At 39.0% G+C, this 25,268-nt stretch overlaps 1 protein-coding gene across 1 annotated transcript in view; it reads right to left on the minus strand.

Annotated features, from left to right (window-relative positions):
* The window catches only part of THADA (THADA armadillo repeat containing), a 153,044-nt gene extending 128,819 nt beyond the window's left edge, over positions 1 to 24,225 (minus strand). The window contains exons 1-22 of the mRNA XM_066546497.1: positions 24,184 to 24,225; positions 22,848 to 22,943; positions 21,453 to 21,547; positions 20,919 to 21,049; positions 20,050 to 20,198; positions 19,881 to 19,913; positions 19,276 to 19,328; positions 18,217 to 18,403; positions 17,466 to 17,560; positions 16,954 to 17,174; positions 15,336 to 16,027; positions 14,576 to 14,727; positions 14,279 to 14,434; positions 12,989 to 13,111; positions 11,959 to 12,082; positions 10,391 to 10,539; positions 9,329 to 9,539; positions 7,811 to 7,946; positions 7,328 to 7,464; positions 6,766 to 6,924; positions 5,097 to 5,251; positions 990 to 1,099 (exon numbers count right to left, since the gene is read on the minus strand). Of these exons, the coding sequence (XP_066402594.1) occupies positions 990 to 1,099; positions 5,097 to 5,251; positions 6,766 to 6,924; positions 7,328 to 7,464; positions 7,811 to 7,946; positions 9,329 to 9,539; positions 10,391 to 10,539; positions 11,959 to 12,082; positions 12,989 to 13,111; positions 14,279 to 14,434; positions 14,576 to 14,727; positions 15,336 to 16,027; positions 16,954 to 17,174; positions 17,466 to 17,560; positions 18,217 to 18,403; positions 19,276 to 19,328; positions 19,881 to 19,913; positions 20,050 to 20,198; positions 20,919 to 21,049; positions 21,453 to 21,547; positions 22,848 to 22,923 (3,344 nt within the window). The 5' untranslated portion in view covers positions 22,924 to 22,943; positions 24,184 to 24,225. The remainder of the gene's footprint in view (positions 1 to 989; positions 1,100 to 5,096; positions 5,252 to 6,765; positions 6,925 to 7,327; positions 7,465 to 7,810; positions 7,947 to 9,328; positions 9,540 to 10,390; positions 10,540 to 11,958; positions 12,083 to 12,988; positions 13,112 to 14,278; positions 14,435 to 14,575; positions 14,728 to 15,335; positions 16,028 to 16,953; positions 17,175 to 17,465; positions 17,561 to 18,216; positions 18,404 to 19,275; positions 19,329 to 19,880; positions 19,914 to 20,049; positions 20,199 to 20,918; positions 21,050 to 21,452; positions 21,548 to 22,847; positions 22,944 to 24,183) is intronic.
* Between the last annotated feature and the right edge of the window lie 1,043 nt (positions 24,226 to 25,268).

Raw genomic sequence — 25,268 nt, forward strand, 5'->3', positions numbered from 1 at the left:
ATGCAGCAGCCTCACCCAGCATCCTGTAGCAGAGACCAAGCCTCAGCTCTGCTGGGAAAATCATCTGAAGGGGCACACAGTGAACCTCATCAGCCAGCCAGTCTGTACTAAAAGCACCAAAACTGTTTCCAGTATGAAATAAAGAAGAAACAGATCTGCACCTCAAACTGGCTGAGGTGGGGGAAAAGGGGAACATTGGTTACTTAACCTAGCATTGGTGTGAAAATAAGGTACTTCAAATTGAAAATCTGTCTCTCAAATTAAAAAAAAAACAAAAAAAACCCACAAAAAAAACCAAAACACCAATCTCTACCTAGTCAGTTGAAATTTTAGTTTGTCTTATTAAAACATGGATGGGATATAAACACTGTATACCACAAAGAAATATAACCAGCACTTGAAATCAGTAGCTAAGCATGTAATGGAAATTCCAATGATCTTGCCCAGACCTCAGGACAATTCTGCCCATTTAGTTCTTCTAGGAAACGATAAAGTTACAAGGGGAAAGAAAAAAGCCAGAGTGCATATCACACCCTGTGATGCACTGTCAGGTAGTCTTCCAAATGTCACAATAACCAACTCTGTGACAGGTAACAGAAGTTTCCAAGAAAATGTCCTGGCTAAAGCAAAAAGTCTGGCATACATTTTCATAAAGGACCAGAAAAAGGGAGTGAAATGGAAGAATTCTACACTCCTACTTTTCTCAAGAGCTTTTAAGAGCTGTTCAGGAAACTAAGATGCCAGAAATGAAGAAAAATGCAGCAAGCATTATATGTGTGTATCATTTTTCAATGCCTAAGCACCATCTCTAACCATAAGTATTGTAGTCTAAGTCACAGACATCATGTAACTGTAATAATCGTGCCTACTCCAAACTTAAATAAAATCCACATGAAAGCAAGGATCTGCCTGCACAGCTCAACTTCAGGGTCAATGCCAAAATTGGTTAAAACTTGTATTAAAAACAGAGTAAGTTGTCCATCCTCTACCTGGAAAGCATTTCTGTGAGTTGCACGAAGCCAGCATATGCCAATTCAAATGCACCCCTGTGCCTTGATTGCAGCAGATGATGTTTAAAGTAATCACCAATATTTTTAACCTAAAAAAAAGAAAAAAAATTACTAAGCCATTTGAAATTACATACACATAATTTATTTCTATATGCAAAATATTTTGCAGTTCTAAGCAACAATCCTCCCCCTGGTTGGAAGGGTCACTGGTACAAGCAAAAAGCAACTAGAAGTCCTATAATAAACACCCACTTACTGTAATGATAACAAATATTATTTATTTAGGGGTAGTTCTGTGTTCTTTCAAAAAGTCCAAAATATAAAGGACATGAAATTGGTTATTTGTCTGTGATGGACATAACTCAGATTTTAAGAGAAGAAAGGGACAACTCTAATTTTCAGAGGAAACAAATGCAGATTCCTTCTTGTTTGCCTAAACTCTTGCCAAAAGCACCAAAGAAAATGTCAACTAAGGCACAACAGCAGAAAAAAAAAATCTTAAACTATTTAAGATATGAAATTCAAATTCCAAAAATTGTACCAAAGGGAAACAAATCTACATTAGATTAGGTAATACATATATAAATACAAATTTCTAACATTCCAGGACTCTGCATAATTGCTGTTGACCATTAGAAACAATTTTAAAATGAAGATCATGTTGGAATGTGAGCTATTTTTAAAAGCATTAAAATTGTAAATGCGATACCTAAATTTTCACTTGTAGTTTATTTTCTAGAGCTCTATTACAACACAAAGTTTTTAAATCTGTTTGGAAGTTTACAGATCCACATAATCTCATTCCAGAAGGTTAGGCTGTCTTTTAATAGGGTTTTTTCTTTTAATTCTCATCAACTTTTAAGGTCTAAATTCAACTTCCCATTTAATTTGTTTACAATGCATAGCACATACTTAATGCCCTTATGCAAAATTTACTTCAGGAGTCTTTCCTAGAAGTTCTCCAGTAAAAGTTTCTTTAAACCTTTATATAAAAATATGCATAAAATCACATCAAGTTGCTTATAAAATTTTGCTTGTTCTGTTACTTATACAATTGCTCTAATACTTTAATAGCCTGACAAGTAATTTAGTTGTCAGGGAAGTTAATGTCATATCTACCTTTATGGCTTTTCAACCTCCTGTTAAGTAATTTGTATCACCCAAGCAATGAGATTGCAATAATTAAAAAACAATAAATCTGAGACCCTCTACATATTATTTCCTGCAGCTAAAACTTACCTAATGTGAAATACACAATAACTGGAGATATGGAGATATCTAAAAAAGTTATTTCTGAGTAGATTTTAAGGTAGCTTATGTAGCCACAGGGTTTCATTTCAGCTTTCTAGTCCAAAAAAGAGCAGTAAGTGTCCTTTATTCACGAGGAACTGACCCACAGACAGGGCAATTCTCCAGGTGTGTAAACAAAACCAAATCAAGAAATCCATACATATGTAAACCAATTTACCAGCCTGTCCCAGCACCACACTTAGAATTCATATGAATTTTTCTTTTTTTTGGTCACATAACTTCCAACTTAACTATTTATACTTCTGAGTTTCTTGCAACAGCCACGTTGACTAGAAGTTTGCATCAAACTGAACTCACGGGCTAGAAGCAGCACTACCATAACTCAGTTCCTGGTCAGAAAATTTAGACTATAACAGGTGAACCTTACTAATTCAACAATGTACAGGGCCACACTTGCTGCTGAGGGCAAGAATCTGGGTATTCAAGATATAAATTCTCTCCAAGATGTTCCAAAAGTTTAATAGAGGCCAAGGGACAACTCAAGTCTTTACTCCTGCTGCCTGTTTCTTTTCACTGTGGCACACAGCTCTGGCAAGCTTATCTCCTAAAATTGCCTTAAAACTTCCCAGGTGAGATAAACAAGACTTTGAGGAAGAACTACATGTTCCTCCAGACTTGGAGCATTCATGATTTGTATGTCATATGACAAAAAAAGCCACAGAATCTTTATTAGATGTTGTTCTGGTGGTTACATGATACTGTTTATATTGATTTCATTAACAGGCACAGTTCTGAGCCTGCCATCTCTGGACTTTTAGGATCAGATGGAAAATGAAAAGTATGCATTTGGATAGAGAGATTCCTCCAGCATTTGAATAAAGAGATTCCTCCAGCCATACCCTGCACCTCCTATGTCTATTATTTCATAAGGCAAGGCCACCATGTAAAATAGCTGATGAGCAAACTCAACACTCCCTGTGATCTTTGGGGTGAATAAGTTATGACAGCATTGAACCCCTAAGGCACAATTCCATATACTTACTGACCTAGATGTGGAGCATGGTACAAGAGGAAGGTTTGCAACAGCCTGGCACATGCTGGCCAAGAGGGGCTACCAGATTTTTCTCAACAATTACTTAGCCTGGCTCAAGGCAAGCTGACCAAGGTTTCCCTCAAAGTTTTCTCCTCCATATTCTTAAATCTCTTCCAATAGTTCCAAAATGAAGAAATGGAATGAGCAACTTGAAAGAAAGTTGTACATGAATAAGACTACAAAATCTAATTTGCTTATTTATCAACACTGATAAGTGTTTAATAAGTCTGAAGCCCTACCAGTTATGGCATTGACATTTTTTGTCATTTCTGATTAAACCCTTCTTTTTTTGTACAAAACATGGTAATGAAAGTTACAAGAAGGACAAAGAAAATGCCTACAGTCTTCTTTGGGTATTTCCTTGCAAGCCTGAGGAAAATCAGGATTTCAAACTGACTTCTCATCTATTAGCATTCTTTTTCTGTTTTACAGGAAGTATCTGAAGCATCAACAAGCTGAAGAGGTATCACTAGGAAAAGAAGGTATTTTTAAAGAATCACAGAAAATCCTGAGCTGGAAGGGACCCACAAGGATCATGGACACCCAACTCCTTCCTTAAGAATGTACTATTTCTGAAAGAGCACCTATCAATGGCTGCTTTCCAAAAACAGATGCTGCAGTCAGAACTGACTCATTTTAAAACACCAATTCCTCTGTGACTTGGTGCAGATTAAGGAACATAATGGTGGAAATGCATATCTGTTCTCTCATCTGCCCTCCAGACCCCAGCAACAATACAAGCACAGCTGTTAACCAGATGAAAACATGAGCACTGGAGACAATACAAGAATAAAGACACCAACACTATTTCCATGGCACCACAACATTAGATAAGAAATAAAATCTGGAGTGCATAAAACTATGTTTTATTTTAAAATGTAAAGTTCTAACACCTATGGAAAAACTAAGAAACTGTTTTCTGTTGGAAAGAAAAAGATGTTAAAAACCAGTTGGTCTTTCATATTTCAGTCTTCTATGCAAACTGGTTTTGTTGAAACATATGTAAATGAAAAGGTCATCAATTAAACAGAAATTTAATAAACACAAAATATTTCCCAAATAAATGCCTGTGGTAATCTAATTTCTTGCAAACACTGAACTCAACGTTCTGCAAGAGATCCAGATGGCATAATGTTTCTGATCTCTCATATTAAAAAAAAAAAAATCGGAGGAAAAAGATACAATCACATTGCATACAAACTATTCATAACAATGGATAGGAGGAAGACAAGACTAGCACTAGTCAGCATGTTTGACTTTCAGAACTCTTGAGTCTGATGCTAATTAAGGAAGAGCTTTAAGCAGAATCCCAGTATGTAAAGTTCAAAATGAGACAAAAGAGACTTTGAATAGGAAGTCAGTTTAGAAGATTTTTTAGCAATTCAATTAGTGACTAATATATCCTGAGAGAGACAACAGAGAGGGTGGCAGGCAGGCATTGGTATCCCTTAACACATCACACATCTCATAAGTAACCCAAGACAATTAGGATGAATGAGTTTTTTAGTAATGTATAATAACTTCTTCATTTATCTGTTTTTACAGATACCACTAGATCAAAACAGGACTGATAACCAAGTACAGCAAAGAAAACCCTTACACCATGGCAATTAAAAGAAATTTAAAATGCACTTTTCCCAAACAGTACACAGATTTAAGGGAAAAAATTTCTGAAAACTGCCTTTGCCTCACCACCACCCAAGAAGAAATTGCATGTTCTACTATAAAAATTATTTCCCTACCTGTTCTACAGTAATCAACCCCTCTGAAGGTGATGTAGTCTGTGAAGGCAAAAGTTTACACAGTGTCCCTAAGAGCAGAGACACTTCCTTCATGCTTCTCCAGCAACACACAAGAACCATTTGAGCTGTGACATCACACGCTTGCCTGTCTTTGCCTTAAAAACAAAAAGACAACAAATGCAGTAGTGTAACTCAAGGCTCTCAGATACAGGTGTGCAATTTAAACTCCACTTAGCCTATCTTACAAAACACAATTAACTATGAAAAAATTTCTAAAGTTGCCTGCCCAAAAGATAATTTCATCTTGTTGACGCTAATTGCCTGCTCAACAGTTGCTTTACTTTCTTGCACTCGGAAAAGGCAGTAGGATAAACATTTTGCCGGAGAAGTGCTGTTTTAAAGAGTCACAAGTGCTATTTACTCGCACCCGAGGCACAGAAGCAGGTACACCTCCGCAGGCAGGCATTCATTCCGCATCCATTCCCCATCCATCGCTCCCGGGCGGGCTCCGGGCGCCTCCCGAAGGAAGAAGCGTTTGTGACGCGCTGCCGCCACCTGGTGGCCACTGCGGCACTTGCACACGTTTGCCCTTCGCCTCGTGAAAAAGAAAACGTGCGGCCCCAAACACTTCCAACATAGGAAAAAGCAACCGGGGAAAGGAAGTTCAAAAACTTGCATAAATATTAAATTTCAAAATGTACGGATATTCTATAAATTTATTCTGGTCCACACTAAAGATGCCAAAGTTTACAATTTTTTTATCGCTGTAAGGTTCAGTTTCATAGCTGCTATTCATTAAAACAGACAAATACTACCTAACATTTTATCACTAGAATCTTTCAAGCTGAAGTTTCTGCTTATGCAATTTCATGCAGCAAGTTGTATTGCATGAACATAGTCTCCACTAGCCCCGTGTACAGTGGAGAGGAAAATCACAGTAACACTTCTCAACAAGAAATACATTAGCATTGCTTGATAGAAAAGGTGTTCAGGATTACCTGGCCAGTGCAGTTAAGGCAACAGAGTCTAAGCCAATATCAAAATAACTGATTTTCACTTGTGTCTTAAGAGGGATTAACCCCAATCTTCCAGAAGTGAATTAGTTTATTGTGGGGGTGTTCACAGGGGTCCTAGGACCAGGGAAGAGATGAGAATCTGCCTCCATGTTTCAGAAGGCTGGTTTATTATTTATGATATATATATTTTATTCAAAGTAAATGATATATTAAAACTATACTAAAAGAATAGAAGACAGGATTTCATCAGAAGGCTAGCAAGAAAAGGAACAACAATGGGATGAATAACAAAAGCTTATGTCTGACAAAGTCAGAGCCAGCTGGACTGTGATTGACCATTAATTAGAAACAACCACATGAGACCAATCACAGATCCACCTGTTGCATTCCACAGCAGCAGATAACCATTGTTTACATTTTGTTCCTGAGGCCTCTCGGCTTCTCAGGAGAAAAAATCCTAAGGAAAGGATTTTTCATTAAAAACTGTCACAGATATGTTTTAAGTCAAGTCCATGGATAACTAGCTTCTTGAAGAACTAGAGGCAAGAACTAAAATGTTACACAAGCAAGTAGTTTCCAACTGATCATCCACATAAAATGACCCCTCTATTAGAAATACCTTGATTTAATTACTTATATAGCCTTGGATTTACCTCTCATTTCCATGCAAATATTTTTCGTTGAGCTCTGGTCAGCCAGCTTTTCAGATTCTTCTTTGCAGTGTTCTTTCAGAATTTTTGCTTGCATAAAATAATCATTTGTGTCCTGTGGTTGTATCTCGTGCAGAATCATCTGCAGGCGATCTGCACTTTCTGCACATTAAACAAGAGGGGTATTTAAGATAGTTTTGTCTTCTACCTCCATTTCTTTAGACTGATGTAATTCATTTTGGGTGTATAAGTACAGAAGAAAGCTATAAGCATTAAAAAAGAAAAACCACAAGGTTCTGTGGTGATTAGAATGATCAAGGAAAAAAAACTTAATTTACATCCCTTGGTTTGAAAGTGATGCAACTCTACAAATGTTTGTGGGTTTTTTAGTGAAGAAGTCAAGAAAACTTTATTAGAAATTAAAAGAGTGACCAAAACTTATGACATAAAATGAGAAGCTGAAAGAGAGGGGTGCTCAGTCTAGTTCTGAATGACTGCAAGACAGAGACCTTCAGGAGCATCAGATTAGAAAATAATTCTTTTGGGATTCTGTTTGGTTCTTTACCTGGATCACTGTCCATTGGAATAAGACCCTCTGGTGATGAGCTCTGTACTACTGGTGATACCACAGCAGAGAGGTTGTATGACATCAGAATGAGCCTGGTCACCATTTCCTTCCATTCAGACACCAGGGTCAAGTTACTTAAGGAAAAAAAGTCAAAATCAAAACCAAAACACGACATAGATTAAAAATAATTTTATATTTAAAAGAAAGAACCAAAATTACAAACAATTCTGCAACAATATTTATGAAAACTATTTATGTGGCTGAGTTTACCACATACAAAGGAAGTATCAAACACTGCAGCAGCCAGCAAGAGTTCTAAAAGCCACAGGTACATGATTTCCTTATAAATAATACTGCATGATTTTCTATTCTCCTTAACAGCTGCTCTTCCACTGCACTTAAATATGGAGTTACAGCTTTCCATTTAGTATGTTTTCCTTAAAATATGGAGTTACAACTTATTTAGTATGTTTTACTTACTTGAAGGGTAATTGCTGCAAAGCCCCAGTTATACAGTGCACTCTCCCATACATGGGGAAGGATGCTGCTGCTTGAAGCAGAGACTTCTTGGCTTGGAATATTTCTTCTTCAACATTCACCAACAAAAGCTTGATAACTAAAATATTTTAAAACACAGATTTACATTGAACATTCCTATACTGATTTTCTAAGAAACAAGTCTGCTTTAAGAAACAGGAATAAAACCTGTGTACACAACAATTCAGTGGAATATAAACAGCAATTTCCTTTATTATACTCTTCCCTCTTGTCATTGAAATATGTTACCATTGATTTTCAGTTACCTAAACTCCAGCAATATTTGTTATAGTCAATTTAATCTGTCTCTCTGAACCAAATGGCAGCTGTGAAAAGCACAGCCCACATCCTATGCTCAGGGACAATCCCACAGCTCATGATGAAGTCATAGGGAGTTACCTAGTCCATACTGCAAGTCAGACTTCACATCCTTACAGCCACAATAATACAATGATGAGTACAGCAGAATATTAAAGATTGAAAGTTCACAATTATACATTTGAACTTTGTTTTCCACTAAGCAACCTGACCAATTTAAGGATACATGTGTCTATTTTAATTCTGTTTATAGCTTGTGACATCTCAGTGCCAGAATCAGAACAAATTGCAGATCCTAACGAGGAACCATGGATCACCACCAGCAGCAGATGCCCCAGAGCAATGGGACATGAGGTTACCCACACATTTCCTTCACTTATGGCAATCACAGCCACGTCTCAAAATTGTTATTTCACTGCATATCAAGAAAGGATTAACAGGCATCTGTAGAGAAGCCAAGAATAGCACAAAAAAGTATAGAATAGTGAGTTTACTGCAAATTATGTAAAATGTTTTATTACAAATAATGAACTTAAGTATTTTAGTTTCACTGAAGATTACTTTAAGTAGAGAAAGCTTGGTTAACAAATTTGGCAAACCTGTCAGATCTAGAGCCCTGTCATCTTTCATCCAGGAGCACTAAACCAAACAAAAATATTCTGTATGTCAACAAAGCCTCATTACTGTGGGTGTGTATTTGCAGGACTGCAAATCACACAGAAGTATGGGGCCAGGTGAACAGAGCTCCAAGGGGCAGCATTGCAAACATCCATTATTGAAACAAACACAGACAAAGTACAGCTACCTTCCCCCTGGGGGAGCGAGCTCTCAGGAGAAGCAGAGGGCTCTTCCCTGTACTTCACACTCAGCTTCACCAGCTCACTGCTTGGGCCTCCACAGCACTTTCAAATGTCACTGGTCAAAATCATGACAAAAGCCATCTTATAGAATATTCAACAGCCTCAACACAAACAGGACTAGACTGAGATCTTACTAAAGAACATGGCTTCTTAACAGCAAAATACAATATACTTAAAATCCTGTTAGAAATAAGCATCTCTTACTAAGCCTCCTACCAAAAGCCTTATTGAAAAGCAGCAAACTTTCAACAAATATAAAAAAACCTTTCCCCCAAAATCTCACCTGCCAAAGTGTTCTTCTCCACTGTACTCACTGATGTGTTCTCATCCAGCTGGGGGTTATGCTCAAGCCATTTTCCTAAACAAATGTGCTGCAGTCCTTTGTGATATACCAAAAAATTCAACAAATATGAAGCAGTGACACAATCATACGGCTTGGTGCTTGTGCTAAGATCAATCGCTGCTTGAAACAGAAGACCTAGATTTTCAGAACCCTGGGAAAAAAACCAAAGCAGTAATATTGCTCATTTAATTGAGCTTCCAGATTGACTTAATTAGGCTTCTTACAACCCTGGAATCTGAGAACCTGCTTTTAATTAAGTTTGCTGGTACGTATTTCTTGAGAAACACTTGTTTTGTGCACTGATGACCTTACACTCAAAACGTGCACATGCATGTATTTAGCAAGGATACAATTACATAGACATTGAGGATGGGGACAGCCATTTATAAAGCAGTGTTCAATTACACTGCACCTCACAGGAAATTTCTTTTTTCAAGTTAATGTGTTTTATTTGCTAATGGACATTAAAGAGAAGCACAGTTTACTTGGTAGCAGTATTTGCTCATCTGTACTAATGAATTTTAAAATAAATTTTCATCAAGTTATTACAGACAAATCAGCATCAATTCAAAGGGTAAAAATTGTGAGGAATCAAAAAAACCAATCAGATAACGAAACTTCAGATCAATTAGAAAGGAAAGGAAACAGGGAGCTGCATTTCCTAAAAGTACAAGAATAACCAAGTCAAAATGCCTCAATCATTTACAAAGAGAAGTCACAGCTAAGCCAAAGGCTTGCATTAACTATTTTTCTGACAGTTCACAGTCATACCCAAAGAACTTCCCAAACTCCTCCATCCATTAGTGAAACAAGCCTCCTTAGGCAAGGGCAGAAGCTGTATAAAATTATACAGAAGGTGCTGGTGATGAACACTGCTGCCGGCAACTTGGACTGGCTTCTAAGGCTCAGGATTCCTGCTCTGTACCTAACACAGGCACCTGGTATACTACAGAACATCCATCTTCCACAAAATTGCTCCCTCTAAACTCTTCAAGTTCATACCTGTAAATTCAATGCAACATCACGTAGTTTCATCAGAAGTCTAAATGCCAGAATTTTTACTTCCTCAAAAGTACTGGCAAAACACTGGATCAGAGTTTGGACACGAGCAGAATCCATCTCCTGATCCAGCTGGAAAACTTGTGCCTGGCCTGTTCAAAGAAATTAATGCCTTAGATAGTTGTGCTGTAACTCTTTCCAGAATAAGCACTCTCCTCACATTCTGCTTTGCTATACTAAAAGAAGCATTAAATTTTAGCCAAATTATTATTTTAATATTATTTATCTTAATAGGTTTTAAAATACCATATTTAACATTGTTAGCTTACCTTATTCAGAAAAATTACTCTTAGTAATACAGAAAATAACTTGTTGCCAAAAACAGAATCCCATTTACTCCCTTTAAATTTAGCATTAAAAAAAAACTTTATTTAGTTTTGCTTAAAAACTCTTTTCCTGTAAGTATGTAATATTAGAAAATAATTTCTTTCAATAAAGTGGTGGAAAGCTTCAGTGTATTTTGGCACTTGGTGTTTTGAGGTATTTTGTCATAGGAATAATCCCTTAAAATGTAAGCCATTACAATTTCTTCTGGTTTCAATTTTGGATATAAATGAGTTGTGAATTCTGGTGACTTGACTTAATGCTGTAAAGAAGGCAGAAATTTTAGGATGTAAACAACTGCACCATAATACAGCACAGAATACAAGAGCTGAATTGCCTTTATAGAAATATTGTCCAATTTACAAAACCCTCAGCTGCTATTATAAACAACTGAGGATAAGTTTGTTTTTAAAAAAAACAGTAATAATAAACTACATACTTATAATAATAACATTGTGTTCATTTATCAAGGGTTTTGAGAAATTATTTAGCAAGATGGCAATTGTATTCCCTCTCAAAATCAACTTTAATATTAGACAACTAATCTCTTTAAAGAAAAGGTTATAATTTAGGACTGAAACATATTTTTATGTTGACCACGTGATCCAGAGACAAGATTTAGCAAGATTATCAATACTCCAAAGCTCTAAATACTTATTGAATTAAGATTGCCATAAAATCATTAAGAAAATGAAAAAAAAACACCAGCAGATCATCGTTAACTGGATAATAAAACTGTCTTTTATTTAGCATAGTATCATGAGGATATGCTATATTTTTCAAACCAGAGTTTTTTTGAATTCAGCATTTCAAGCTATCAAGATATATGAGCAGGAAAAAGGAGTGAAGTTACCAAATACACTGACACTTGTCCAGACATTTTCCTCATAATAAAGTAAATAAGCCTTCCTAAAAAACAGGCTATGCAATAAAAATTTATAAATAATTTAAAGAAGACATGCAACAGGCAATTATTAGCATTTACTTCAATATTCCTTTTTCAAAAAAAACTTACCATCCTCCCTTGAGGTAAAACAAAAGCAATCCAGGAAATGCCATAGAAATAAAGGACTAAGAATACCCTTTTACTTTTACTTTGACAGAATCTGACTAGCTGGCATAAAGGACACTTCTTCAATACCTTCCATTCCTACAGTCTATTAAAGTCTATAAATTAGACTTCTTACCTTTTGGAACAGAAAATATTTCTGCTATTGATTCCAAAATACTTAGTGCACAAAACCTGGTTGGGTGGGATGAACCAGGAAACAATACCTCAAAAAGTCTGGCACATACAGATGACATGAAATCCTGGGGAAAAAAAATTGCAGGAAAAAAATTAAGACTGTTTATTTGCTGCCCTACAAAGAAAAGCCCAAGTAACTGAACTCAGGACATTCTGCTTTACCCCAAAAATTATGACTTGACAGTTAATTTTAGAAAAACAGGAAGCCAACATTCACAGTGCAGACAGAGTTTCTTGTTTCTTAGAGTACAGTGAAGGCCAGACAATCATTTAGGTTTCTAAATACAACAGTTTCCTTTCCTCAGGCCCACAAAAAGACAGCCATTGTATCTAATCCTGAAAATTAGCTGACCAAGAAAAGCAGAACTCAAGGAACAGATTGGCACAAAGATACTGATGATGTGAGCCTTTAAATAGGATAAAAAGGACAAATACAAAAGAAGTCTTCATGCTAAAGCTCTTGTCATTGATTCTCTCACTCACTGATTATTCTGGAGACCTAGAAAAAGACTGAAGCTTAACTGATCTCTATTTTAAGTCCCAGTAACACACATCATTTAAAACTCACTACTAAGTGGCCAACAGGACAGGACATTTGCCAAATTTTTTTTTTTTTGATTGAGGGTCCATCTCCAGCCGTTCCTCACTTACTGCTGTTTCAATGCACATCACAGAGCAATCCCTCATAACCTTTATTGGTTTCAAACAAAATTTACCCTAAAGGCACCCTCCAAATATCGATGGGCATTCAGTTCATCAATAACAGCATATTTAGTCAAAATAAACTTGCACAAGTGCATCAGAGTGGACAAGCTCCCCAGTACTGTTTGACTTTACAGGTTTTTTTCCTTCTGCACTGAACTATTGCCTAACACACAGAGTACCTAACTTACTCAGTGGTGTTCAGGAATAAAGAACTCTCTGAAGTGCTATCCCACCTCTATTACCTGCATCTCTAGCAGTCTACTTACTTTGTATTGCTGCAAAATCCTCAAAGGAGGCATTTTAGTTGACTTCTCAACTAACTCTTGCTTGGTTTTATTTTGCTCCAACTTATAAAGAACTTGAGAACTTTCTTGTATCCTGCAAAATAACTGTTAAAACAAAAGAAAACATAGATGAGACAAGAATCATTGACATTGAAATCAGGGAAAGGTAGATTTTTAGCTTATTTTCCAAATCACACTGCTTATAATTTTTAGGAAGTTTGCCCACAGCATAACACAGAACAGATCCTTCTCTCTCCACTCCAAACCCAAGGTTTTGCTTCCCACCTCTCTTGTGACCAATTTCTTCTCTCCTCCCTCTACACCTCCAAAACCTTCTTCCATCTCCCTCCTTAAATTCATGCCAAGCCTCCTCCTCCTCCTGCCTCATTTTCTGTGGAACTGTGTTCATCTATAAAAAACTCAATGCAGATAACTTCTACAGCCTCAGTTTCTCTTAGAGTTTGACTCCCTTCAGAAGTGCTTTCACCACATCTTTTGCTGACCATAAGTAGTATTTACTTTCTTATCACACTCCCATCTAGCACGACTTTTCCATCTCATGCTCCTCAGTCTGCACCAGGTAAGAAAGGAAAGAGATGGGATTTCTCTTTTGGTTTTGTCAAACTGACATCCTCTCCTCCCTTCTCAAATTAATTATTTTCTCCTTCCACACTGCCTTCTTTTGCCATAAACATCTTCCAAGATGTTCCAATGCTCTTTATACATACATGGTTTCTCATTTTATCCCCATCCTTCTACCATGAGCTACATGTGACCTTGGCAACTTCCACCAAACGGAGAGACTCATTCCCCTGCAGACTGTAAAGGCACAATCACATCATAGTGAGTATTTTCCTACTTTGTTTTCCAGGTCAGTTTCTGAGGGTGATGAAGTGACTGAATTTGCCTGAGGTGTGACAAGTCCATGTAAGCACAGCTTCAGGCCCCAGCAAAGGCAACACAAGGCTCACTGCTGATTCCAGGGCACGTTGCTTTGCTATTGGCAAAGCGTGCAGGTGCTGGCAGGTCAAACAACACCCACCACCACCACCACTCATGAAGTTACCCTGCCTCTGCCACTTAATATTCTGTTTAAGCCATCCTTGTCTGTGATGACTTAACACCATTCAGTAAAGCATAAAGCATACTCCTGGCCTTAGAGGTTTTACTCCTTCCAATGAGCAGCTTCCTAACATACTCATTATTTCCTTTAAAATGGTGTTATAACTAACATAGGAGGCACGTTAGACATTGCTCATAGTTTGAAATTACCTTTCTCAGCAGAGAAACAATCTGTTGCCTTACAGAAGGAGATTGGTTGTTCAAGTTGTACATCATAAAGAATTGAATTAGCTGCATTTCTTCCGGAGACACAATTTCTGTAGTACGATGGGTTTCACAGAGCAAACCTAAAGCATCAATGCAAACCTGAAAGATGTTTAAAAGTTCACCACAAAAGAGTTACTGACACCTATGATGACACCTTTGTTTTAATACAACACTAACACAATAACCAGGATCAAAGCAATTATTCTAATTTAAAGGATACATAAATGATTGTCCCTTTACCTGGCTATGCTGATGAACTAGACCCTGTTTTATACACTCAATGGATACAAGACCACTGCTCATGATATTTGAAAGGTCCAGATGTCCATGGGCCCTGGCTGTTCTCAAGCATGCCATTAATGCTCCAAGAGCTCCTCTAGTACTGCAAGAGCCTAAAGAAAATTACAAAATTAAAACCAGTAAAAATTAATGATTAATAGAAGCAATGTACTATTTGCAGCGCTCATCAGAAACTCCCAATACTTTCAACACGTGACCGACTCCCTTTTATTTCTACTCCATAAATCCCAAAAGATAGTGCTGCTATAGATGAAACCAGTTCTAAATCCCAAAAAGCTTCATCTCAAATGTGACATATGACAAAAAGACCTTGTGAGGTCTCACAAGCCATCATTTTAGAGTCCACTAAATTACTTCAAAACAAGAGAATCATAAATCTTGTATCCACATATTTACAAGAAAAACAATCTGTTACTGGGCACACCTGCGTAAGAAAGAAAATAGAAGTAGTAGGAGAAAATACAGAAACCTAACAAACCCTGGTAAAGAGAACCATAAGGCACCCACAGAAGGATTTTGCTCATGGCACAGAGACACACTTATAATTATTATGACTTTCACCTTGAAATACTAATAAGCAATAATAAGCAACTGGAATTTTTCTTCCAAATCAATTCTAACAATAATAGACCAGAAATCACATGGTAACGATTTTTTTTTAATCCAATCATAATTACAAATACAAAGTTTATTTTCTTACCCAGATTAGCATCTGCAGAGGCCTGAAGAATTCTTATCATGTAGCTCAGACTGTCAGGGTTACATTTGAGCAATTTTGGTAAATAGTAATCTATTATATAAGTAGTTTGGTCATGATTCCCTTCACACAGTACTACCAGAAGAGGAGAAACCCAGATGTTGTGCCACTGGTCAATCCAGGTGCCTTCCTGAAAACTGGAAGTAAAATGGGCCTTGTGATTTGTAAACATGGTTTCCAGAAGATCACTGGCATAAGGTGCAAGAGACTGATCACTCATCACATCCAGGATCTGCAGTGGAATTGTTCTGTCCAACTGCAGTATATTTTCAGTGCCCACACATTCCACCAGAGAGCCAAGAGAAGTATATTTTCCTTTTACATGCCAGTCCAAGCTCAGTAAATGCTTTATCAGCCTTGCAAAGAATGGGTCTGATTTTCCATTGGATCCAGCAATGGTGGTTTGGTGTATCTGAAGAAGATTCTTGAAAATCAATTTGGTTTGGTGTCTGATGGCATCCAGAGGGTGGTCCCAGTGTGTATAAATGTATTCCAGCAGCCTCCCAATTATATCAGAGTTCCCATTAAGTTTGATTTTTAGAGCTGGAGAGCCTGAAACAAGGGCAGCCAGTGCTGAATTAGTCCAAATAACAAGAATTCTAGACAAAGATGTTGCCACACTGGGTTCTTTTAACCTTTTAAAAAGAACAAACACAAAAAAAATTATCATCTTCATTTATCAGTATTTTTAAAAAATACATTTTGTATTTCAGAATAACTATTCATCACATTCACTTACCTTACATGAAAACAGATTAGGAGACTCAACCCATTCATGGAGGAAAAGGAATGAACACAGAAGTGATCAACTGGATGTTGCCAAATACATGCTTAGTTACCTGATGTGCTATTAAGTGGTTGCAGCTAAACCCCCTAACAATGGGGAAAAGAAACCACACAAGCCCCACAACAATAACACAAAAAAATTTACTATGCACCCGCTAACATTTGAGCAGCATTACGTTGTTGCGTGCTTCTTGAAAATGTAAGGAAAAATTTTCATTGCCATATAAAACCATCAGAACTGAGTATCCTATGTGCAAAAACAAGATCACAAAATGATCTCCGAGGCACAATCAAAGGTCAAACTGAATACACATTTTAATTTCCAATCCAATACTGCTGGTGGGCCCTTAGATGCAAGCAGCCAGAAAAACAAAACAACAACTAAAACTCGTATTATTTCAAGTATTCCACACACTGGCACGCTTTGCTTTCCTCTGAACTTTCAGAAGGAGAGGACATGATGTCCTGAAACTGAAGTTTATCTGTCTACATAAGAACTGATACTGACACACCTTACCATAAGGGAATTATAAATTTATCCCATTCATGTTAGAAAACAAAATCTTAGCATGCAAGAAAAAAACTTAGAACTACATATGCAACATCATTATATTTTTCAAATTTACAGAGTTTTCATGAATATATTAAAAAGATTGCATTTTTGACAGAATCTAGTATCATCACACTGAAAACATCAGAGATATTCCACCAGGACCACAGGAGTCATGCAAAAATAGAGTTAGAAAACATGAAACAACACAGAACACAAACTTACTCTGAACTCAATGACAACAAGACTGATGCAATATCTAACAATAGTTTCTCTCCATTTTCACCCATGCTGCCATTTTTCCAATCCAGCATAGCCAGTGCTCCATGGCAAAGGAAGAGCAGGACCCAGCCCGGGAGTTCTGCCGTGCACAGAACCCCACAGTTCCTCAGGAACCACGCTGGCACACCTGAGTGTTCCACTGTCCCAAGGAGCAAGCCACTGATCTGGAACACCAAAACACACCCATTACAGCACCTCAGCACAGCAGAAAACCTGTGAAGCATAGCTTAGAAGGTCTGAAGAAATTTCTTGTAAATAGTGTGGCTGTCACATTCCAAACCCAAGTCTTATGACTTCATATAGCAAGGAGAGAAGAAAGGATTACACTCCAGCTAAGGACTGATAGAGGCTGGCAAGCCCTGGTATCTGCATCAGCAAAGCCTCCAGAAAACACTGATAGCACAGGGTAACAACACCACGATACTGCACAGTCTTCAGCCAAAAAATACACTTACCAATGAAGGTAATTCCTCAACTGGCTCATACATAGCTCTGGTGAAGAGAACAACAGCCAGTCCTGAGGTAGTCTGAACAGTCTGCAGGAGCGTTGCTACACAGCAGAGATATTGTACATTAGAATGCAGCAAACACTGAGTGCTAGAACTGTGTGGCAAAATTATAAAATATGGCATTGAATTTTGCTAGGCTACTTGTACTTAGTTGTATCATCACAAATCTGTAGTGCCCACTTGGAGAGCAAATATTAATAACTTTATCCTCCAGTGTAATAAGGAATTGCTATATCTTTAACAGAAGAAAACACAGGACTGCCCACTAAGGCAAGGAGGGCTGTGGCAGAGACTACTGACATGTTAAATTCTACTACATAAAAACATCTGTATGAAAAGAAAACACTATCAGTTATGGTGTGCCCATAAATAGTTCTGACAGCATATTTCATAGAGGTGTAGATATTTCTAGTAGGCACAGACATTTGGTGACTCTCAAAAGCATTTCTTTTAGTTTTTGAATTATTAATAATAGCATTAATCTTGGTATTTGTAGTGGGACAAGTTAAACTGTACATTCTAAAACTGCCATCTACAAATCATAGCTCACCAAAAACCCAACCACTGCTCCTACTCCAATTAATCTCAGTAGTTCAATTTCCATGCAAGCTAAACTAAGTCTTTATACCTACAGGTTGCTTACTACAAAGACAACGGGTTAATGAAAACATTAGGGTTTTAATGTTATTAAACTTACCATCCATTAGGAAGTTTGTGCAACTTTTCAGTAAACTACACATACTTTGCCAAACAAAAGATTCACTGTCTTTCCAAAGACTTCCCTGGATATTTTCTTGCAATTTCTGTATAAGCATCATTGAAACTTTAATGGCTATCAGTAAATCATGCATCAGCTGAGTCTGAACAATACGATTTCCATGATTCTTTCTGTGGAAAAAAAAAGACACAAGCAAGCACACAAAAAACAAATTAAAACCATTCTTCACCATCCCCAGAGAACCACACTCTGCCAACTTTAAATAGAATTAATGGTAAAAACTAATGTATTGCTTGAGTTGATCAGATATGTAACTACAGGAAAACAAGGAGAAGACTCAAGGGTAGTTTGTTAAAATGAAGTTAACAAATGAAAATGACAAATTGTGCTACATTTTCTGCAGGTTCCTGTGACAAACTTTCATTCATGTCATTCTGCCTGAGCAGAACTGAACTTTACCAGAAACTTGCCAAAAAGGCCAACATAATGCAGTGCTGCTCTTTTCTAATTTTTCAAGTAGTTCCTCCATGTACGAAGGACATTTCTGTGATTTGACTTTCTTCCAACATGAAGACAGAAAGTATCTAAACTTTCAGTGTAGAAAGCACTTCATTAAGTGCCCTTCTCCTCTCAGTTCAGAATGAGAGACCACAATGAAGCTGCTTCACTTAATGAAATGCTGGAAAATGTCAAGTAGACCAATACTGAATTAAACACTCATGGAACATGAAAGAGTTTTACTCTACCTGAATTTTACATTTATTAATTACACTCTTTAGCCACAATTCAGATGGCAAAACCTTAACTCAAAGGCCTCCCTTAGTAGTAGCTCTAAAAGTATCAGTGCATTACCTCTCTTATATTACTATATTGCCACAAAAGAAAAGAATCAGTTTTTATTTAAAATCTGCATCACTGTAAAATGATATTTCTATCTCTCATCCATGTATGGCTACCAAAGTGATATTTTAAACCAAACCAAATTATCTTGCAAGAGTGAAATAAAACCAGATAAAACAGAGCATCTACTGAATTCACTTGCCTGTTTTCTTCCTGTATGTCAAGCAGCAACTTCTGCAGAAACTGAAGAACTAGTGAAAATAATTATGGTATAAATTTACTTACAAGAGAAATAGAACAGAAAATTTCTATCAAAGCCATCACACATACATCTCAATACATCACACATACCCAGCTACAATGAATAGTTACCCATACAGTGGTGATTCCTGCATTCCACCAACAAATTAAACTGGAATTTCAGTACAGACAAACACAAGCAATGCTGAAACAAAATCTCAAACTGTTTTGCAACAACCTGGTACAAAACAAGTTTCCAATCCACTTGGCCTAATCTGTGAGATATTGACTCTCCCTACCACAATTGCTCACTGCTACCTAGATTTGTATCAAAGTTGCCCAGTAAAGTAAAACTGAGCAAAACTGACCCCTGGAAATTAAAAGTATGAATCAGTCTTGTCTTTCACAAAAAAGTACCATGTAAGGGTACTCGTTTTTTGAAAACTAGCCAGGAGGAAATCAGATCTGATAGATCTTCATGCCTGCTTCATGTCACTTCTCCACACACAGCCCTCCCCCAGTAACGTGCAGTGAAGCATATTTTACTATAAATGTGACTTTACCTTCTTCAAACAGGTTCTTAATACAGGCTCTACCTAGAGGAAAGAAAATACATTTTAAGTGCTGAGTACTAGCCAGCACTATTTATTTTACATAACTGCCAACATCACTACCAGGTGTGGCACCAGTGCTGAGCAAGTTTAACCAGAGGAACATTTGATGTCACTGCACCTAAGCTGAAGTCCTCCATACAGGAAGCAAGGTTGTCCAGCACTTTTCTGTACAAATACACATCTGTGGTTTTCAGCTCTTCCCGAAGGCAGCACACAAAGCTTTGCACAGCTGGCACCATCAGATGTCCAGGAAGACCGTTCAGTGAACTGCAACATGAAGAAACAACACAGGTGTTGGAACATCCACTGCACCAAAATCCATGTTAGCTAGAACTCCAATACACACATATTGTATCCTGCATGAAAACATCATGTGTTTTAAAATTAACATGCACATTCTCAGTTTGCAGCTAGAAAACCTGTCAGAGGGGTGCACAGCTTTGGGGTGGCTGCAACCAAATCCAGGATGGAAGCCCTGCATCTCAGGGATAGTGAATGATTTCAGACAAAGAAAGGAAGGCAGCTCAGCATCAGATCTTAAAAAATGCTGAGGCTATAAAAAATTCATAAAGAAATACAGCAATAATTGTGCAATAAAAAAAAAATAATTGCAATAAAAATAGGCACAAGTAACCACAAATTTAGTTAGGATTCCTCTGAACCATCTTCTGTTGACAAAGCTGAGATTTTGTGTTTTAAATTTCTATTCTAACATTGGACTTTAAAGTTCAAACTGCTAATTACACACTATGTTGTTTTTCCAATACTAAAATGGGCCAAAACAATGCTTCACTTTGAAGTTATCCAATGATATGCTATTTATAATTAAGATTTTTAACTTAGAAAGAAAAACTCCACATATGAACATATTAAGTACTGCAAATTTTCATAATTAAGTTACAGCAATTTATAGTGAATGACAAATTACTGACTTAGAGATAAGGAAAACATTAAAAAAAAATGAAGGCTAACTACTCAATCTTTTACCTTGCTAATACTTTCTTCAAAGGATTCTTTGCACCCAGCGAAAAGTACGTCTCCCCCAAAACATCCAAACAAGCTTTAACCATGGGATCACCTGCAGAGTTCTGATCCATCTGCTTCACCAATGGCATAATCTATAATCAAAAGAACACATGATGAACAAAAAACTCTTGATAAACCATTTTTAACAGTGGCAGACTTCCCTCTCAAGCATATGGCACAAAACTGTCTCCCTCTTTACCACTCCCCCTTGAGTTTCAAGTTCAAAGAATGTTCCAAGAACACTTCTAAAAACAAAAATCCATACAATATAGTAAACTTGGTGTCCCTTGCCTTGCACCATTTTCAGGTACTGTGACCCTTGCTAATTAAGTACTAGAACTGAATTTCTACCTGATGCATGTGCAACTGCTTTTCCTGTGTTTCCAGGAAGGTAGAAAACATTAGGAGTTTATTTTAGAGCTGTATTTGCCATTAACAGTGCACAGGACATGCTCTCAGTTACCAAAAGCCACACTAACAACAGTGAAACTCTACCTGTTTAATACACTGGATCTGCTGGATGCCATTTCTCAGCTCTGCACAGTGCACAAGCAGAGATGCCAGATTTTGCTCTTCAGCCTTTGAAAACCCTACATTTAGAAGAAGAGGATCTTTTTATAAAGTCATTACAACAAGCAATATAAATAACACATCATTTATAAGAAGAAGAAATGACTGCTTGATTCTTAGGGTTTTTTCCAGTTCCAGTAAACCGATTGATGCCACAAACCCTTAAGTCTCCTAACACCTTAACACTTTTTTTTTTTTTCCCTAACAAATGTAAAAACAATCAGTTTCACTGGAATACAATAGTGAGGGACCTCTGGGGGTCATCTGGTGCAAGCCCACTGCTCAAATATGTTCACCTGGAGCTGCCTGCCCAGGACCGTGGCCAGGTGGCTTCGGAATACCTCCAAGGCTGGAGACTCCCCAACTCCCTATTGAAGCTGTGCCTGTCCTCAGTCACCCTCACATTAAAAAAGTGTTTCCCTTACCTTAAAAAATATGTTTAGAGGGAATCTTTAGTGTTTCAGTTTGTGCCATGCCTTCCTGTCCTATCACTATTCAGCACAGAAGAAATGCTGGCTCTGCCTCCCATATGTCCTCTCTTCAGGTATTTTTTACACATTGCTAAGATCCCCCAGAGCCTTCTCTTCACCAGGCCAAAGAGTCCCAGCTCTCCCAGCCTTCCCTCACAGGAGGTATGCTCCAGGCCCTTCATCATCTTAGCCCTTAGCTGGAGTCTCTCCAACATGTCCATATTACTCTTGGACTGGGGAGGCAAGAACTGGATCAGCAATCCAGGTGGGGCCTCACCAGTGCTCCCTCATAATAACTTTAGTTTATAAATCTTGTATTACTTCTTTTTCAGTTTTTTTACAGTAAATGTCACTGGAAGCTTCCTTCATCAAACAAAAAAAAAAAATCCCCACAATAGAAAACACCATTTGAACAGTAGCTTTAAAACAAATTAACTACAGAAAACACAAAGACTGGAAGAGAACCCTTCCAACCTCAATCATTCTGTGACTCTTGGAAATTCAGGGTTATCCCACATATTAAGGCTAACACATCAGATATCACTGAATTACAGGCCTGCAAGTAGGATTAAAAATAGGGCCTTTTACTACCTTCACACCGCAGATAAAACAAAGTAAAGAGTTTTCAAACCAAAGCCACAATGCTCTAAAGGATTTTTTTTGACTCTGCCAAGGTAAGAAGTCATTGACATTACACAACAAAAACAACCCACAGCAGAGCAAACACACCTAAAACTCACAAAACAAAACCACTAGAAATAAAACATAACAAGCAAAAAACCAGATCAATTTCAGTAACTACTCAAAGACAAGAGAAATACACTAGTTTGGAAAAAAGCACCCTACTTACTCTGAAGTTTTTCAAGCTGATGATGATCAAGAAAGAATGCATCCACCTGAATTTCCTTCTTCTTCTTTAAAACCATTTTAGCTGATTAAGAAATGCCTGCTTAAAAAACAAATAACAAACAAAACAAAAAATCAAAACAACAGGTCACATGGTTTTAAAAACAATTACAAACATTTCCTACAATAATGGTCTTTTCATTGTCCTACTGTCTTGAAATGTTTGTTGCATTATCTGTGCAATTTTTCTCAAGGAAATAGCTCTCTTTGATTTACCAACTTCAGCTATTTCCAGCATTTCATCCAAAATTTACCCAAACTTCACGATGCAAATGGAAGCAATAGAAAAGGGGAATTGCTGTACACATGACATACTGTCTCACTGAGATTTCACTGCACTTGTTACATCGTTTGTGGCATGACCCTGGATCACCATTTGGAAACATCATACAGAATCGAGGAATTAATGCCACAAAACTTCCCTTACTCAGTTTTGCTGTTCAAAACTCATTCAGCCTGTAATAACGTCAAGTAAGAACTGTTAAGCAAACCGAACAATTCTGCTATTATGGATGTTACAAATAGCAAGGTCTTATTTGAATGGCAGTGGTGATTTAATATGTGCTACAGTGTCACTGACTCGAAAGCGCGTTATTATGGAACAGCGGAGGTCGGAAGGGGCCTTTGGAGCTCATCTGGACCAACCTCCTGCTACAGCTGGGCCACCTGGAGCCAGCTAGCCAGGCACATGTTGTCCCGGTGTCTTTCGAATGCTTCCAAGCATGGAGACTCTCCGGCCCAGCTGTGCCAGTGCTCGGCCACCTTCACGCCACACCTGGCGCTTCACAGAGACCCACAGTGTTTCAGTCTGTACCCACGGCCCCCTGCCCTGCCACCGGGCACCACGGAATGGAGCCGGGCCACGTTGTGTCCGCGTCTCCTCTGCACACACTGATGAGCTCCGGGAAGCTCTCCAGATCCCCTCTCCCGCCCCACCTGTGGGCCCAACGCGGCCGCCCCCCGCGCCTCCGGCGGCTCAGAGCAGACCGGAGCCGGCCCGCCCGGCCTCAGAGGTGGCGGCGGCCGGGCCCCGCTGCCGCTCCGTGCCCTCCCCGCCCGAACAGCCCCGCGCCCACGGCGGCACCGAGCGCTCGGATGGACGCCGGGCCGGGCCACGCCGCCTCCGGCACCCGCCCGGGGCCTCCCTCCCCCCGGCGGCAGCGAGGGCCCGGAGCACAGCGGCGGCCGCCTGGAAAAGCGGCTGCACACAAGCGCCACAGCAGCAGGCAGGGGAAGCACCGGTGCAACGCCGCCCGCCCCTTACCCCCGCAGGCCCTCACCCGCGGCGCCGCGTCCCTTCCCTTCCCGGTGCCCGGTGCCCGCTCCCCGCCCCACCACGTGCCGGCCGCCGCCAACCGCGGCGCGCCCCGCCCCCCGCCCGGCCCGGCCCCGCAGCGGCGCCGCCTCACGCCGGGAGGGCTCGGGGAGCCGCTGCTGCCGGAGCTGCTGCGCGGCGGGGCCGCAGCGGCTGCCGCCTTTCCGTGGCAAATACTTGTCCTAACTAAAAGATGAACCTGCGTGAGGCACCGAGTCACAGAATCGATGGGGTTGGAAAATCCCTCTGAGGTCATCGCGTCCAGCCCGTGACCGAACGCCACCATGTAACAGACCCACGGCACCGAGTGCCACGTCCAGTGTTTCCTTAAACGCCTCCAGGGATGGCGACTCCACCACCTGCCTGAGCAGCCCATCCCAATCTCTAATTTCCCTTTCTCTGAAATTTTTTCTAATGTCCAACCTAAACCTCTCGCTACTGCTAAAGGCTGTGTTCTCCTGTCCTATCTTTAGCTGCCTGGGGAAGGGGCCGACACCCACCTGCCTACAGCCTCCTTTCAGGCAGTTATAGAGACTGAAAATGTCACCCTTGAGTCTCCCTTTCCTCCTGGGTAAACAACCTTGTCTCCCTCAGCGGCTCCTCATAGGATGCGTGCTCCAGACCCTCCACCAGTTCCACTGCCCTTCTCTGGACTCACTCCCGAGTCACTGGACTTTGTAAGACACAACTATCTTTCCTTATTTTAAATGTATGCGCAACTCTGGAAAAAAATGGTGGTAACTTTGATATATCCCATGATGACCTTAGCTTGCGTTTCTAGCCAGTAGTTACTCTCCCTCCTCAGTTCCTGAATGTCCTCAGCTGATTTAAAGGGATGCTGTGTCTTTCGGAGCCTAATCTGTCAGCTGTCCTTGCTGCACAGTGGCTGGTTGGCTTCCCTCCAGAGCCAACTACATTTCAGAGCCAGAGGCAGCAAATGCTATTTTGCATCCAACACAAATCAAGCTGCTCTAGTCACAAACCCTTTATCCAAGGAGCAGAAAGAGGCTTGACTACACACTTCATGAAAATTCAATAAACTTCATTTGA

Source organism: Molothrus aeneus, chromosome 3, assembly GCF_037042795.1.
Source record: "Molothrus aeneus isolate 106 chromosome 3, BPBGC_Maene_1.0, whole genome shotgun sequence".
NCBI lineage: Eukaryota > Metazoa > Chordata > Aves > Passeriformes > Icteridae > Molothrus > Molothrus aeneus.